This window comes from Empidonax traillii, unplaced genomic scaffold, assembly GCF_003031625.1.
Source record: "Empidonax traillii isolate 1590-97213 ecotype Southwest subspecies unplaced genomic scaffold, ASM303162v1 scaffold39:size2480183, whole genome shotgun sequence".
In the NCBI taxonomy this organism is placed as follows: Eukaryota; Metazoa; Chordata; class Aves; order Passeriformes; family Tyrannidae; genus Empidonax; species Empidonax traillii.
This window is the reverse complement of record NW_020955232.1, coordinates 1,217,619-1,235,168: the sequence shown is the minus strand read 5'-3', so window position 1 is coordinate 1,235,168 and position 17,550 is coordinate 1,217,619. Positions and strand designations below refer to the sequence as shown.

Sequence of the window (17,550 nt, the reverse complement as noted above, 5' to 3'; positions counted from 1 at the left end):
CCCACTAAAATCAAGTCTTAAAAACACTCAGATAGGTTTCCCAAGACTCCCTCAGCAGGAATGTCATGAAACGCAATGAAATGATTCCTCTTTCAACCTCAAGACTTGTCAGGAGGGCCAAGCAAGTGTGGTTTCAGCCTGACACCTGAAATAGAAGCCACAGGCTGAAGGTACAATTTTGGAGCCACTCCAGTGCCCCCTGTGGCTTCAGCCTCCTCAGAGCACCACAGTGCCCACCTTGGTGCCCATCCCTGCACTGCACTTCTCCCAGTGACCTTTCCACAGCTGGGCTGCCCCCGTGCACGGTAGCCTGGCACAGGTCTGTGAAACCTGAGGTGGTCCTGCTACATGGCTTGACCTGTGTTTCTAACAACTGAGCCAGCAGAGATTTAAGCAAGCTCTGTAGTGGGTGCTGGAAGCCTGATTTGGGGCACCCTGGTTTCAGCACTGGTGACACTGAAGTGGTTTCATTTTGTGTCAAAGAGCTTCTGCATCCCTTCCCCCATGCCAAGTGTTTTGCAAACCCTGGGAATCCTCCCTCTAAACGCTCTGTCATGGTGTAATTCTATTATAATTCCTGACATTTGAGGGACTTCTAACAGTACGTGCTTTAAATTAGACAAGGCAATATCTTGCTCGCTGCTCTCAGATAAATAAAAAAAGTGCAAACCCTAATATTCTGGTGCTCCGTTCTTTGTACTGATTTCCTTTTAAACCTATAACTGCCATCCTGTCACTCTTTCCTCACGTGTGGCTTGTAGGTGTTACACAAAAGATGCTACTTCATGTCTGGTGCACACGTGTGTGATAGATGTGCAGACTGCAGGAAGGTGCCATGATGAAGCAAACATGCACTGGTGTGATGTTTTTCACACAGCCGTACCTTGGCGTGCTTGTAGAGACTTACAGGGCACACATGCATTTTTTAGATCAAACAACAGACAGGGACAAAATGTATTTTGTAAGCAGACAGACAACCCAAGTATAAAGTTGTTTGCAGAATCTGTGTGAATTTTATTTATGTTCCCTGGTCTCTGCTCTCTCCTGGGATCTTACATATTTTGCATTATTATCAAATATTTGCAATGATCCCCATAAACAGTCTAATGTTAAAAGCTACTCCAAGTGTAACTTGACCCAGAGGAAAGATGCTTATCTGAGCTCCACAATGACAGATTTAAAAAAGATGCTGATGCAGTAGTCTCTTGTAAAATGAGAGAAATGTAAGAAAAAATCAAAACTGAATAGATTTTTTTAATCGATAGATAAAGCAGAAGTTATCTCTATTAGTTTTCACAGTGGAATACCACTTGCAAGAGCTACAAATACCCAGCACTTCTGATCCCAAACACTCTAGCCAACGAAGGGAGGAAGGAGAGGGGTAAATGCTCAGCCAGCCGGTACGGTCAGAATCTATTTCACTGTTTGGTAATTATTTTTTTTTATTACTATGACAACACAGAGCATAAGAATTGTTTCTTTAACCCCAGCAAAAGATAAGTGCAGATGCGACTTTTTTTTTTAACTGAAGTCATCACTTTTTACTTCTGCCATGTAAGAAAGTGATGGCACTACGAGAGTGCCCTGCCCTGCTCTGCCTCCTCCTGCCCTGCATGGATGGCTCTGCTGCAGTGTGGCACTCGGGTCATTTTTTTTATATCAGAAGGCATTTGAGAATGGCTCCACACTGGCTCAGCATTTTCTGTCTTGGAAAAAAAAAAAAAAAAAAAAAGTAGCAGCATTCTCCTTTTTAAAGTGCTTCCAAATCTTTTACATCTCTTCCTTTTCTCCCTTTTCCAACCCCCACCTTCTTTCCCCCCCCTCGTGGTCTTGGAGACCACCCTGTAAGCCTACATGACGTCATGAGAGAGAATTAAATGTACTTGAAAGGCCACTTCTGTTTTGGTGGGAACTTCTATGCAATTGCAAAGTGCCCATTAAAGCACAGGTTGTTTCCTAGAAGCATGTCCAAGCCAGTAGCGTGCAAACCCCTTCAGGGCTTCTAGAAAGCATTCGCTTTTGAAATGCTGAAGGAAATTCAGAGATGAAAGGATAAGTCTCCCTGGCTGTGCATTTACAGTCTATTGTCTTCCATGAAGGATAGTATCACTCCTCAGTTGTGTTATTGCAGTTAATCCACTTAAATGCTATTGGATTTTCAGATGAGCTGAATTCTTTGCATCTGCTATTAAGAAGCTTTGTTTAGATGAGAAAGGGCTGTTATTTAAATCACAATGAGTTCAGGGAGATGTCAGGGTGCAGCAGGCACCTTGTGCCAATCTGCGCCGGGGAGCAGGGGACAGTTTTCTCGCCGGGGCAGCGGGGAGGGAGTATGCGAAGGGAACGCGAGCGGAGCAGCGGGGCCGGACTGGGGACGACTGCGGGGTTCGGAGACAGCTTCGTGAGGGTGCGGGGTGCCGGTGCGGTTGAAGGGGGGTGGGTCCGGCTGCGGCGGAGCCCCGGGGCGCCGCGTCCCCGCGGCCGCGGCGGGGAGCCCCGCGCCCGCGCTTGCCGCAGCCGGGTGCCGCAGGGCGGAGGGTGCCGCTGCCCCCCGCACACCACCCCCCGCCGCCTTCGTTCTATTGGGGGTGATTTTTGTGTCCTTTAAGGGGTGTGTGTCTCCGCTGGCGCAGCGTTAAAACCCCCACACCACAACCCTCCGCCGCTCTGCTGCCCCTCCTCTTCTGCAAAAGGAAAGCCCCCCCCCCCCCGCCCTCCCGCTAAAAAAATAATAACAACGGTAAGAAAGCGCGCACACACACACACACACACGATCGCTCCGTGGCCATGGCGATCCGCCGTGCCTTATGTAAAGGCAGGGCACACGGCCGATCCCGCCAGGTTACACGGCGGCTGCTCCGCAGCAGCGCCCGCCCCCCCGCCCGGTGCCGCAGAGGGCCGGCGGCGGGGGCTGCCCTGCTCCCCCCGGCCCCTGCCCGCCGCCGGCTCCTTGTTTTCCCCTCGCAGTAGGCAGAGCCCCCTCGCCCTCGAGCAGGCGCCGCAGCTGCCGGCACCCCCACGACTTGTTGTTGGTGGGTCTGGTGCCGGAGCACCCGGGAGGAGGGGCGGGGGCGGCGCACGGCGGGGCGGGAGCGGTATATGCTGCTCCTCGCCGGGGCCACCCTCCAGACCGGCCACCGCTCCAGAGCGAGCCCGGAGCCTCCCTCCGCCTGGAGTTGCAGTTCGTCTCCGATCCCCTTGGGATTTAAACCTTCTTGCATATATATATATATTTTTCCCTTCCTCCTCCTCATCCTCTCTTTTTCTCCCGTGCAAAGTGGAGCAGGAACTGCACCAAGGCAGCCCGCGAGATCCTGCAACACTGCTCCGATTTAATTCCCTGCTATTATTCCTAATTAATTATTATTTTTGACCTCGCCCCCCTCCTCCCCCCTCCGCCGGGGAGAGAAGCGGGACCATTCTCGGCAAGAGAAACATTTCGCTCCGTATCTATAATAAAGATTTTTGATTTTTCCCCTTTCCGAGGAGGGGCCGGGTGGAGGGCAGGCACGGCAGGGGGGGGCCGGCCCTCGGCGGAGAGCGCAGCCCCGCGGTCCCGGCGCGGAGCGCGGCCGCGGCGGCGGGGGGAGGCGGCCCCAGCGCCGCCCGCGAGAGGGGGGCAGCCGCCCCAGACAGGTGATGGGCGTTTCGGCTGCGCTCCGGATCGACTCCTTGGGTTTCACTTTGGTCTGATCTAAGCAAATATGCAGAAGTACCGGCTGGTCTAGTCCTAAGAGCCAAGAGGAGCGAGCGAGAGCGGCAGAAGGGAGAGCAGCCACGCTCCCGTAGCGAGGGGAACGTACAAACAGCGGCCGCGCCGTCATTAAGCCACCGCCGCCCCGGGCAGCCCCGACCCACCCCTGGATGCGGAGGACCCCCGAGCCACCCCGCTGCCTTTCCCCTGAGGGATGGTACTGAATTTCTGCGCGGCAGGAGCCGGCCTGCAGCTCCTCTCCATCAGCGTTGCCTTCCCTCCTTGTCTAAAGTGCACTAGACCGCGATGAGGACCTGGGCTTGCGTTTTGCTGATAGGTTTTGGCTACCTGTCCTTTACCTTCTCCGAGGTAGGTGAGAGCGGCTCCCTGCGCTGCCGGTCCCCGGGGCACGGCCGCAGCCGGGGATCGGGGCGAGCCGCGGCGGAGGGCAGCGGGGAGGGAGCGGGCTGCCCACCTGGGCTCCACGGGCATCCCCGCGCCCCAGCCCCGCCGGCAGCGCTGCCCTGCCCCGGGCCCTGCGCGGCCCGAGGCTCGGGAGCAAGTTGCCATTTCATGCATGGCAGAGACGAAGGGGAATGACCGTGCATTCCGCTCCCAGGCTGCTGGCTGCCCTCAAAAATTTATATATACATATACAATACATGTATTGCATATATTATAAACGCATGGTAAAATATCCACGCCCCGCGGGTGCCAGCGGGCTGCGGCTGTGTGGCAGCCGAGGGTGCGCGGAGCCGCCCGGCCCGGCGCGGCCGCCCCCGCGGCGCCCGGCGCTGCACCGCGGGCACCGCCAGTGCCACGGGCAGAAGTTGGGCGAATCCCCCCCCGCCCCAAAACGCCCCTCCCCGGTTTGTGAAGCTCCCGCGGAGCAGCCGAGAGCCAGCCCGCCGGGGACGGAGGGGGCGCGGAGCCGCGTCCTGGGGCTGCTACAGGTGGCCGCGGTCGGGCGAGCGCGGTGCTCGGCGCTGCACGGCGGCTGTAACTTTTCCCGGGACCGGGTCTGCTTGGCACTGGGAGCCGCGTCGTGGGCGCTGGTAGGATGGCGGAGGCCCCGTGGGACGCGGTCCTCCTCCTCCTCCTGCTCCCCGGGTCGGGGGAGCCCGCGCCCTCGGGGGACTTGGCACCCGCTCGGGCGAACTTCGGCAGCCGCTGCCCGGGGTGGGCTCCAGCCGCCGAGGGGAGCCCGGGGGCACATCCCTGGCGGGCACAGGCTGCCCCGGCCGGGCCGTGCGGGATCGAGTCGTGGCGCAGTCGGGCGCGCAGGCGGGGGCGGCGGGAGCGCTCCGTGGATCGGGGGTGGGTGTGTATGCGCGTGGGGGTTTTCTCCTGCTTAGTCCAAACACGTCCAGCGAACACCCCGCACCCTCCCTGAACCCCCAGGGCCCCGCCGCGCCGAGCGCCCCGCGCTGCGGGCGCGCCCGGCGGGGACTGCGCGGTGACCCGCGGTGTGTGTGTGTCTTTGAAGGAGGCCGAGATCCCGCAGGAGCTCATCGAGCGGCTGGCGCACAGCGAGATCCACAGCATCCGCGACTTGCAGCGCCTCCTGGAGATTGACTCCGTAGGTAAATTAGTCCCGTCCTCCTTCCTTCCGCGCCGTCGGCCGCCGCCGCCCCGGGGGGAGGCACCGCGGGCGGCCCCGCGCCCCGCTCCGGCCCCCGCACAGCGCTCCGGCCCCCGCGCCTCGGGAGCGAGACCCGTGCGGGGACCCAGCCTCGGTGCTGGGCTTCTTGTCAGAAGGGAGGCGGCGGCCAAGGGGCCGACCGGGAATCAAAACTTCGGGGGGTTCAGGGTGGAGAGGGACCTGATGACCCCCCATGTTTTCAGACCTCTCCGTCTCTCAAGCGGAGAGAGGAATTTCCCCGAGGTTTGTTGTTGGTCTTGCATTGCTCTGTTATCTTTAAACTACTGTCCTAGAGGTATTTAAAATATTTGAAACAATATTTATGAATGAAGTAATGTCTCTTCAAGCGCTGGGCTTTATTAAAAGGAAAATAAACCGTCCACGCTGATTTTAAACAGGAACCTGCATATGAAGCTTACCCTGAAAAATACACTTCTTTTTTTTTTTTTTTTTCCTCCAAAAGAAAATAGTGCAGGGTTATTTTCTGCATCATTAGGCATGCAAATGGGTGTAGTGAGAACGTGCAGTTAAACAGATCGTTGCAGCAGTAAATCAGATCTAGAAGCACTGTATTGCTGGGTTTCTTATCATTTGGTTTCACTTGATGCACTTTGTTCCTGATGATTTCTTTCCTCAGTTGAGAGAGAATAAGCCCGGCACCTTTGATGTGCCCAAGGGAAACCTGCATCTTGCTGAAGCACAAACATGGAGAAAAATGAATGAGTTCTTGCTTGCATTGGTACTGGGCCATCTCCTTTTAAACCATATGCTGTGTATTTTTGTAAAGTCTGTGCCAGGTTCAATCACCTTCATTCACTGTTGCAGGATCCTTCTAGAGTTTAACTCACTGCTTTTTGTACAGTGCTCTATTAATGAGCAGGAATGCATTAGGAACGTATTTTGCAGGCATAGCTTTCAATTTTCATGTGATTAGGGAGCAAACAGTTTCCCATTACACTGAAAATGGGAATATTTCTCTCTCGCACAACACTTTACCATGGAGGCTAATTACTGATTACCAGATTGGCATCGGTTTAGTATTTTTGGAGAGCAGTGCTTCATCATTGTTGTTTATCACTGCAATTAAAGAAACTTTCACAACAGGGAAAGGGTATGCAGCACATATTTCCCCAGTGAAGGCTGTTTTGGACCAGACAAGTGCACTACTGCTAAAATCTTTTTCCCAGTGAACTCGGTGGAGTTGGCTGCTGTTGCAGAAGGGCTGGATCTGAGTGCTCACATTTTAAAATAGTGTATGCTGCTTCTGCCTTTGAGTCAGGGTTCTGTAGCTACCAGAATACCTTATTCTTTCAAATACCTCAGTGTAAGAAGCACATGCTTCATTTTTAAATACCACTTAGAAGAAGAGCAAAAGTTCACGTGGCTCCATTGCAAGAGAATCAAGCAGACAAGTGGAGCAATGGCAGGAGCTGAACAAATTAGTAGATGGAGCAGAGAAATTTATTTCTGAACATAATTATTTACCTCGCAGCGAATATTAACCAGGGGATGCAAGACCAAAAATGGAAGAGGTCAGCCACGAGTTTAACATTTAATTTTGCTGTTTTCTTGCTATTTGTTAGTTTAGAAACCATTAGAGAAACAAGACACATAAATATTTTACTATTTCAACATGAAACACTAATTCCTTAAGACACGAACTCAAACAATATTAAAAAATAAAACCAAAATATTCAGCCTTTCACCCAGTTCTTGCTTATGTGAGTGCTCCCTTTGCCCATGTGCTGAGCTGTACTCTGAGCTTCACAGGCACGATTGGGTCTTTTAGGAGTAACCTGTCCTTACTATCAGCATTTGCATTTTCTGGGCACAGTCCCACGGGCTTTACTGTCATGAGTAATTCTTACTAAGGGCTTATCAGGGTGACTAATCAAACATTGAAATTGCCGTGCTTTCTTCAGTAAACAGGACCAGGCCTGTTTACTATATATAGTATTAGCTTCAATTAGCAAATCAAATGTTTTCTAGTTTTCCCTGGTAAGTTGATATTTCTGAAATGCATTTCCTTAGGGCTGCAGTTGCCTTTAGGGAAGGGCTAGTTCAGTGAGGGCTTGTACAGTAGGTTTATTTCTCTTCTATAGTGTATACTCATTTTAAACTAAGGCTCAGAGCAAAATCACTCCAGTGACTGTTCTCTCCCTCATTTTAGTGTATGGTATTGCCAGTCCTTCTGCGTGTGAGTAGCCCTGTTTAAACTCTGTGGGTGGACTTGAGAATTAAGAATGATCTTGTAGGCTAAGAGTTTGCAGGATCAGGCATGCATGCAGAAAATGTCTGATATTCCTGAGTAACAAGGCAGAATCTGTGGAAAATGAGGGAAGAATAGTCATTTTCTCCCCTGCAGTGCAAAACATATATTTTTAATTGGAAAAGTAAGTTTTGTAAGTCAGAGTGGGCAGGTTTTTCTTCTATTCTGACAGATTTGGTCTCTATATTGTAGCGCAGAGATGACTGATAACCCCCTTCATAAAATTAGAAACCACACCCCCAGACCATCTGGCATATTACTTAAAGAAAAACACTACCCAGCATTGTATTCAAAAAAGAAAATCCAGGCCAGTTTGAGAGCGCCCAGTGCTGCATGTCCGAAAAGGCAATGTGAAAGTTCCCTCTTTAGGTCAGAAAATAGGCTCTTGTGTTCATTTGCTGTGGTTGGGACCCGTAGGCAGTGGCAGAATTGCCTTGGCGTGAGGGAGAGCAGAATCTGACCCTGTTTGAAGGAGAAAGCGTGCCCAGCCCCAGGAAGTAGGCAGCTCTAGTGTGCAGAGTACAGTTTTACTACGAGCAGACTAAACCACCGAAACGGGGGCATTTCCTATGTTCTGCCTGTGAAGTTCTCCTCGGCTTAGCAGGGTGGTTTTTCTCCTCGTGCTTCACCTCTCCCCTCTCCCGTCTGTCCTGTGGGAGGTAGAGTTCATTTCATCACCTATTATGTTCGCCTCCCGCTGGGAACAGATTTTTTTCCCCCAGTCATCTCCCTGCTTGGGGAAAGGCAGGGCTGAGTGTGCTTCTTTGCATGGTTTAAGGGCATCCACCGCAGGGTCCCCTTAGGCCATGTGAATTTAACGGACTGTGATTAAGAACTAGCAGAGCAGCTTTTGTTAAGTGGAGAAATGTTCTGAATTAACAGTAATACTTTCATGGAGAAGTGTTAGATTGCTGCAGAGCTCAGTCTATTGGAAAATCTGCTGTTGACTTTGCGGCTTTTGGTGTGGTGCTCAGATGGAGGATCTTACAGGGCAATGTGTTGGCTTTCCTTGCACCTCTTAGGCGTTATGAGAGGAGGGCATCTGCCATGTGTGTCCTGTGTTTTTCCTGAGACAGATGAGGGAATACTCCTCCTCCTTTACAGATGGTTGATCACATCTAGGTAAGGGAAAAAAACCAAAAACTAAACAAAACAGGATCTTGCAGGCTGTTACTTATATTTCCTTCAATAGATCAAAGTTGAAAACTTAATGACATCTCTCTCTGCAGTTGGATGTCAGAAGGGCGTATTTTGAATCAGCCAAAAAGATCAAACAAACAGTCTGATGTTGCCTTGGGCTTTCTGGCTCTAGGACCGATTTGTAAGACAGACCATTTCAGTTTATTGTACCTTACATTGAATTCCTGAGAAAAAGAAGATAATGAGAATTTCCTAAACTGCTGCTCTTGGTACTAGAAGTCTTGGATCTGTAATTCTGGATGCACATCAAAGTGACTTCTAGGAGGGTTTGTGTTAAGACTGCATATATTGGGGGTTGTATCTCAAATAAAGTAGTTTGAGAGGAAGATGGTAATGCAAAAGTATAAACTGATAAATATAAAATAGTAGTAAACTTAGGATGCTTTCCACATGCTTCTTCAGGGAAAAGAGTAATCACGTATTGGCAGAGTGTCACAGGAACTCTGTGATTTATACTCCATGACCCAGTGGAAAATTGCCAATCTGACAAAAAAGAACAATTTCAGCTACACTAATGGATTGACCAAGGCTAATTGCAAGAGTTTTTATGCCCATCATTGATATGTTGTCAGTACATAAAAGATTACAGAGAAATTTCTTGATCGACTGCCACGAAAACATTTTTTTATTATTAAAATGTTAAAAGAGAGCTGCACTAATCTGGCTCTGTGCAGTATCCTCCATCTTCACTTGGTGACAAGCAGTGTTCAATTTCTAAACTAAGAACCACCCGTTTCTAGGCTTTCTGCTCTGAGCCTCATTTTGTGAGGCGCTGAGCACCCATAAACTCCCATTTCCTTTGCTAAGAGCTTATCCTGCAACTAAATCAGTACGTTAGGGGGAAAAACTGATGCAAATTCGGTATCAGCCTTTGTTAAGTCAAACCACGGAGTCCTATTTGCAGCGTTGTAGTTTAGGTGAAATACAAGCAAGTCTTCTGACCATACATCCAGGGTCCAGTGTGAGTCTCAAAGCTAACTTGGTGATTTTTTCAGTCCTGCTTGGGCAAGACTCCTGTTGACTTAGAGATTGCTTGAATTGCAGTGATTTTTCCCATTGACTTCACTGGGAAATGGAATTTCTTCCAAATGCCTGTGGGGATCAGGGGAATGCCAAGTGCCTTTAGCATTTTAGTGTCTTCTGGCTCCAGACATGTGCTCTGTAATTCTGTTTATTAAGAAAAACCCAACATGGATGCTGTGTCGATAGAAATAATAGAATTTGTGTTGCATAATGCACTGAGGTTTGACTGGAACTTGTTTTGCAGTCTGCTGTGCTAGCTGTGTAGATCTCTTCTATTAACCCTCACAGCAGAGACATGAACTTAGGAAATGATATACATGTTTAAGATATGTAGTGAGACAGTGAGATACAGGATGAGCCAGGGGACTTCTTCACCTTAGAAATCATCTTATAAGCAACACATGCTCCTCGACGTGTCATTTTGCTTTGTAAACATGACGATGGAATATGGCTAATTGCAGCTGAGTCGAGCAGTTATATATAAGCACATGGCTTAACATATTGGTTAGCTGATCATACTAGTCGTTTAGTCTAACCAGTTTCTTTGAACAAGACAACAAGAAATTCGTCATGGTAGAAGGGGGAGCTATGCCAGCATGTTGAGTGTGGGATTAGGACCTGTGGCCCAGACCTGCTGTACAGCTGGTGGCATCCACAGTTCCTCTTTTCAGCAGGATGTCTGTGCCCACCACGCAGTTCGGATTAGAGGCATTAGTTTTGTGTTTCATCTCTTTTTAAGCACTGTTTGCTTGTGGACAGAGATGCTTCTTGCTCTGAGACTAGCTTGGATCTTAGGCTGAGCAGAATTCATGCTGCTTTCTTTTGAGTATCACTTCATTGCCTCAGATTGAGGGAGAGGTTATGACAACTCGAAGCTGCCAAAAAGGAGGTCAGTGTGAAGGTGTTGGGTGGCTGAGTGCTAGGAAACAGAAGAGGGCTGGAGACACATCAGAACGGATCCTCATTTTGCATAACACCATTTGGGATCAGGTGGATGGCCTGGTGCCATTGGAATGGGAATGTGGGAGACCTGGCTTCACTCCCCAGCTCAGTTGCAAACTTCCTGTGGGATCTCTGGCAAGCCATTTTATTTATCCCACTGATGAGTTTTCTGGAGTATGGGGTACAATAAAAGCAGAAATAAAATCCATTAGTCATTGCTCTGTTACATTACAGGATTGGGACTGCAAATAAGGCCCAATACCAGATAATTGGTCAGGTTCCAGAATTTCCCATCAAAATCTATGAGAAACAAACACCCTACATAGGAAGTAGGAGTCAGTTTATTTGGGTAAAATGAGGCTCTGGATTTCACAATGACTTATTTCATACAAGGATCTGTTGAGCTGATAAGGAGAATAGGCAGGAGCGGTGGGTGATCCTGGCACTATCTCTTGGACCTCCCATTATATCTTCTCTTAGCTACCTAAAATAGTATTTTCCAAGAAGTGATGATAAACCCCGAGGCACAGAGCTCTTTCTAAGGTGCTAAAGATACTGCTGTCTTCACATCTTACCTGGCTCTGCAGGTGATTTCACAAGCTCTGTGTTCCTTAGGGCACGGTTTCTTGGAGGGAGGAGGAAAGGAGTTGGTTGGTTTGTAGACCAGAGCCTGATGATGTGTGCACCTGGTAAAGCTGAGAGTAAAGCAAGTTCCAGAGTCCCAGTCAGCTGTGTGTAGAAAAGGAACTGGAAGCAGGGAACGTGACAGTGCAGAAGATTGGGAGTGTAGGATGTTGGTAGCTTGCAGAGAGGGTAAGTGAGTCCGGTGTAATATCCACTCACATTTTTCAGTGCACACCACAGTTTTTTGTGGAGCCAGCAGTGAAACCTTGAAAGTCTCCAGTGATGTTACAGAGGACACTCCAAGCAGCAGAGTGCTAAACCCCTTAGTTTTGGTGTATTGCAATCTGTGTGCAGTCCTCTGTTTGCTTACGTCTTCCTGATCCCCTGTTTGCAGATTGTGCTCATCGTTTTCAGAACCCCACTGCATGGGACACGACCTGAACTGCTTCGCTTAACAAAACCAAATAGTTGGAGCAGTTATTTTGTTGTTTTTTATGATAAATGAAATGCCAAGTTTTCCATCTTTGCTTTTTCTCATGGCCCTTTAACCCATGTGGTAGGCTTATTTAGGGAACAAGACAAGCCTGGATGCAGTCCCAGAGTCTGCAGTAGCTTCAGATGCCCCTCCAAAGGTTAGGATACTTCACAGGGGATTTGTTCTGCAACAGAGAGGCTAAAAGGAAACCCATGCTAGTTACTTTTTGCTTTTGATTCTGTCCTAGTACTGCCCTGAAAACCAAGGAAGAGAAAATTTACAGAGGCAGCATTGTTGCTGTTGGGTCTGTAATACCATATTTTCTACTGTAGCCTCGTACCAGAACTTCAAAATGCTTGTAAGAAACATTTCACGTGCAGTAGTATTGTTCCTATTTCTACACCTTTCCAGTAAGAAAAGCTTTATTATACCTTTCACATAAAAATGCAACTGTTTTACTTTAGATATGGTTCTCTGCCACAGTGTGTGCCCTGTTTCAGGGTAAAATGGATATTAGAATTAAATTGTGCATGCTTATACGTGACATTTAACTATGTCTGTGTCTTCCCTGCCTTTTGCCCTTGCAATTGCATTAACAGGAGTTACATTAGACTAATAGCAGCAGGATTTGGTGTTGTGCATATGAATGGCACAGATTTGTATGTAGGGAACAGCGCTGTAGAGACATTGATGCAAATAACATACCTGAGGTTTAATATTTTGTTTCCTGTCCTAGGATACGATGATGTTTCAGAAACAAACTTGAGGTCCTATAGCGTTCATTCTGCTAAACATGTGCAAGAGAATCGTCCTGTGCCCATTCGCAGAAAAAGAAGCATTGGTAAGAAACAAGCTGTTTGTACTTTGGGAGTGAAAGCAGAGGGGGTGCTTCTGGTCAGCCAAGCGGGACATTTCACTGGAAAAATGTGACACGCACAAAGGGGAAAAAAAAAAAAAAAGACCATTTCTAGTGTCTGCCTTTCTTTTTGCACAAAACGAGCCGTTGCCTGAGAAGCTGTCTTCTGGAGGATGTCCATAGGAGACAGACAAGCACAAATTCTTTACATTCACTTTCCTGTTGCAGCATGTTCGAAAGCTAGACCTCGGTTAGAAAATGCTGTGATATTCAATGTATAATTCATAGTGTGGGGAACAACTACAGCAGTGTGCTTTAAAAAACATCAACAGTTGGTAGAGTTTTCAGTACAGAAGCTCCACAAAAGGAAACAGCTTGACTCTTATTCACAAGAAAAATACAGTTTATCCTAAAAATTAAAAGCCATTGATGGAAATGCTGGGACATTGATTTCCGTCATTGCTTGGGGCACCAGGCCTGTTTACAGGGGATTTTATTGTTATTAAGCAATGATGATGGTGACCCAGCAAAGCCCAGTTATAAATTTAAAGAGATGCTAGACCAGGCTTTGTAATCAGTGCTTGTCCGTCTGATTAGGTCTGAGCGTTCTGCCGTTCCCATTTGACTGTGGAAAACACCCGTGATCTTATCTGTGGTGGGTAGTTCAGAGTCAGTCTATTTGTACTTTCAGCTGAGGTAGTACGCAGAGATAGCACAGCATGCTGTCAGCGTGGATTTGCAGTGTGAATTGGCAGGCGCGCTCGTCACATTGAATGCCTCTGGAGAACAGCGGTTCTGAAACAGTCTGCTACACTTGGCACCTTACCCTGCAAGGTGTTGAATGCCTCCCCATAAAAGTCAGTGGGAACTGGATATGCTCAATAACTTGCAGGAGTTGCCAGCTATCTTGCGGTATTGGACCCGTTAATTTTCTTGAGTTCACGGCACTGGGGATTGAAAAAAAGAATTTTCACTCTGTTTAGTCCATTGAAATGCATCTCTTTCAAACCTAAGCCTAGATTTTCATGTTACAGGCACAGGCCAGGCCTGAACTTCTTGTACTTCAGAAGTAACTGAAGAAGTGCAGGCAGTGTTCCAGTTCCTTGACACATCTAACCCAAAGCTATCACTGCTTCCACTGTAAGGCAAAAAAAAAAAAAAAAAAAAAAAAAAAAAAAAAAAAAAAAAAAAAAAAAAAAAAAAAAAAAAAAAAAAAAAAAAAAAAAAAAAAAAAAAAAAAAAAAAAAAAAAAAAAAAAAAAAAAAAAAAAAAAAAAAAAAAAAAAAAAAAAAAAAAAAAATCCAAGCTGTCTGTGGAGAACTTATCGTCAAACAACTTGTCCCTGTGATGGCTATTTTTTGCTGGACCGTTTTGAAATATCAGCTTGACTTCTTAGGCAGTCCCTAGGTTGAGAATGATAAATGGTTTGGATCATGGCAGCATCACACAGTAGTACAGAACTATATAATACGTAGCTGAAGCTGTGGTTTGCAGGCTCACCTTACCTGAGGCCCAGCAGGATTTGGTTTAGCTGCAGATTTTTTGGTCACGCTACTCTTGTGGTTTTGCCTCATTCAAGAAATAATAAATTAAATAAAACCCACCATGTACAAAGCTTTGATCACCTCAGTAAAAATGGCAGTTGTTAAGGTTCTGGATGTAATGGCAGGGATGTTAAGGTTTTGGAAGTGGAAACCCAAGTCTCGAAAGGTTCAAGCTGGTGCAGGTTTTCTCCCAGCTGAACCAGTATGACTCAGATATCCTGAGTGGAACTGCTGAGGTGGTATTTGCCAGGTATTGCATGTTTGTGTGATACCATGTGCGTGCAGCGATTGCCCCAATGCTGGAAAACAACAGCTGCTGTTACACAGTCACTGTGAGGCTGTATTGGAGGGTCGTCAAATCTGGAGGAGCCCCTGGCTTGCTGTCACTTCCAAAGAGCCAGGATTGTCTTATCTAATGGTATGTGCTCCGAGCTATGTTGGGAGCCAGGCCATTGTAAACCCTCATTTCTGGGCTGGGCTTTTGGGAGTGAGTCAAGCTTCTCCCTCGGGTAGCACACGCAGTTTAGTGGCAGGCAAACAATAATCAGCACCGACTTGTCAGTAACCAGTGGGAACTCAGAACAGCGTCTCAGCTCACAGCTTAAGGGTACCACTTCACGGAGGGTGTAAAGTATCTGGGTGCTGTGAGGTGAGAGCAGCTGCTCACCTGGAAGTGTGAATTTCTTGTGTCCGCAGAGGAAGCTATCCCGGCTGTCTGCAAGACACGGACGGTCATCTACGAGATACCTCGGAGTCAGATCGATCCCACCTCGGCCAACTTCCTGATATGGCCGCCCTGCGTGGAGGTGAAGCGCTGCACTGGCTGCTGCAACACCAGCAGTGTGAAATGCCAGCCATCCCGGATACACCACAGGAGTGTCAAGGTGAGCAAATCCTGGCTGCAGAGCCCGAAAACTCCCCATATTCTCATGGCTGTGCCGTATGACCCGGATCTTCATTATCCGTCCTCCCAGCCGCAGGATCAGATAGAAATGCTCCTCTCCGTTTGGAGTGAGCAGATGGCCTTTTCAAGTTACACCACCATTGGAAAATCTTGGGTTTGGATTTGATTTTCACAGGATTCCCTTTAGGTTTTCTTCCTTTGTAATGAAAATAAAGTTGATTGTGTCTTTCCCATGATCTCGCAGAGTACAGATCTTAAAGTTAAGAGGATAAAGTGACTCAAGGGGCATTGGACTTAAAAAAATAAATAAATCACAGTATGGAATGCTGTTTTCTTAATTAAATATTATGCAGCCTAAATTGGGCTTTTATATTTGACAACATAACACTTTTGATCTGAAAAAATGTGTTTCAAATTATCTTACCCCAGGGACAGAAGACTCAACAGCTTCATGCTGTATTTACTCATTAGACAAAATCCCTATTGCGACTTTCCAGTAAATATTACGTGAAATATTTATGTTCATTTGGCTTCGCTGTGTTCTAGTTTTTATCAGTATTTAAACAAGTACTGTTGATCTACATCTGTGTGTAGGAGATTAGACTTACACTTAGCATTTATATTGTGAAGACTCTGAGTTCTTGTTGCCCTGAGTATTTTAAGAGCAGAATTAAAAAAAAACCACACCGCACTCTTGAACATAAAATTGCCCAGCACAACACACTGACCACTGTGCTTGCAATGGATTTCTTATTTAGAAAGTGCTGTTCACTTATGTCCTAGAAGGAAAATCAGGCACCTAAGCCATTTCATTGTTTTTCATACATGCAGACATGAGTCTGAGCAGAATTTCTTCTTCTTTTCTGTTTCTGAATATCTGAAAAATGTTTTCACATCCAAATAAGCCGGAGAAACATCTGAGCAGATTCCCTCAGCGTTTCCAAAAATAATCATACTTTACACTTGCTTGCTGCCTTTCCTTTGTGGGATATGCTTTGCAGAAACAATTAAAAATGAGTTAAAAATTGGGATCAGTAATTATTTGAGGGCTGAGAACAAACTGGGAAAGTTGAAAGACTTGCAACTGTAAGCCTTTCCCCATAGGAGCTAAACAGCAAAGTGCCTCAGGGTTTAGTGCTGTTGCCTTTGGGTTTGATGCAGCTTCCAGTTAGTTTTTTGTAGCAACTAACTCATACAAAGCAGCTGGAAGTGCCCAGCGAAGAGTTGAAACGCGAATTACGAACTTGCTCTTGGTACCTGTGTGTGACACTGCAACTTCGTACTTCTTTCCTACCCCTGCAGGGATGGGGGAGATAATAAATGAGAGAGGGAGGTTTGGCTGCCCTGGGCCCCCATTGCGGGGGACACCAGGCGTCCCCTAGAAGCTGCAAACTCCCCAGCTGGCAGCAGCTTTGCAGGATGTCATTGCTGGGGCTGCTTCCCTCATTCAGTTTGCTGATATGGTTGTAGTGCTTTTAGATTTGCATTCGTTTTAGTAGGGCACAAGCTAAAAGTAGGCTCAGCTGAGCAGCTGCTTTTCGTGGCTGTGTAAATATATTGCCACCAGCAATATCAATATACGTCAGCCAGCTTTGGAGGACATTTTTTTTTTTTTCCCAAGCTCCAAGACTGCTCCAAACAGTCATTAAGTAGCAGGGGAAAAAAGGACAAGAGGTCAAGCAGGAACAGGATGTTCATTGTAAAGGTTGTAGGCTGACCCCACTGTCACACCAGAACTCTCAGAACAGAATCCATATTTATGCCCTCCAGAGTCAGATCCTCTTGTAGCTTTGATGTAATTGATGGTTTTCTGAGCCTTTTGCCCATTCTGTGTTTAGAGCTGAATGCCTGCTCATGCCATTAAGTAGCTGGCCCAGAGTGAGGGTCGCTGGAAAGGTAGGGGGAGCGGTTTTGGAGAGCCTTTTTCTCAGCTGTTCCATGGTGCAGTTGGAAAGCCGGCTTGTGTTTTCCCCTGATGTCAGACTGCATGAAAGCTCTCCTTTGACTGAACATTGAAAAGGCTTTCCCCGCTTCCTCCTCATTGACAAGGTAGTGAGATCATAGCTGGCCCATTCACACTAGAAAAATGTTCATCCAGAAAGGTCAGCAAGTAGGTTTGCATCATCCAACAGGCGAAAGCAAAGGGTGTTTTCTTTGTCTTGCTGAGGGCCACTGCAGTCAAGGTTAAGAGACGGCTGTGGCAGTGTGGGAGGAGCGGTGGAGGTGCTTGTGTTGGGGCATTCCCTTCTTGGGACACGAGTCAAAGCCTGGAGGGTTCAGGGACGTCCTTACTTCGCCTTCACTGAGGCCTGGTCAGTGAAGCACCATGAATGGGCTTGTGGAATTGGAGCTGTAGGGAGGCTCCAAGCCAGAGGTG

General features: G+C 47.7%; 1 protein-coding gene across 6 annotated transcripts in view; it reads left to right on the top strand.

Annotated features, from left to right (window-relative positions):
• The first annotated feature begins 3,110 nt into the window (after positions 1 to 3,110).
• Positions 3,111 to 17,550, top strand: part of PDGFA (platelet derived growth factor subunit A) — a 35,579-nt gene continuing 21,139 nt past the window's right edge. For 2 of the 6 annotated variants that reach the window (XM_027878185.1, XM_027878184.1), the window contains exons 1-4: positions 3,111 to 4,063; positions 5,181 to 5,277; positions 12,606 to 12,710; positions 14,966 to 15,153. In XM_027878185.1, coding sequence (XP_027733986.1) covers positions 4,001 to 4,063; positions 5,181 to 5,277; positions 12,606 to 12,710; positions 14,966 to 15,153 — 453 coding nt within the window. In that variant the 5' untranslated portion in view covers positions 3,111 to 4,000. The remainder of the gene's footprint in view (positions 4,064 to 5,180; positions 5,278 to 12,605; positions 12,711 to 14,965; positions 15,154 to 17,550) is intronic. The other 4 variants (XR_003570567.1, XM_027878186.1, XR_003570568.1 and 1 more) reach the window with 3 other exon arrangements.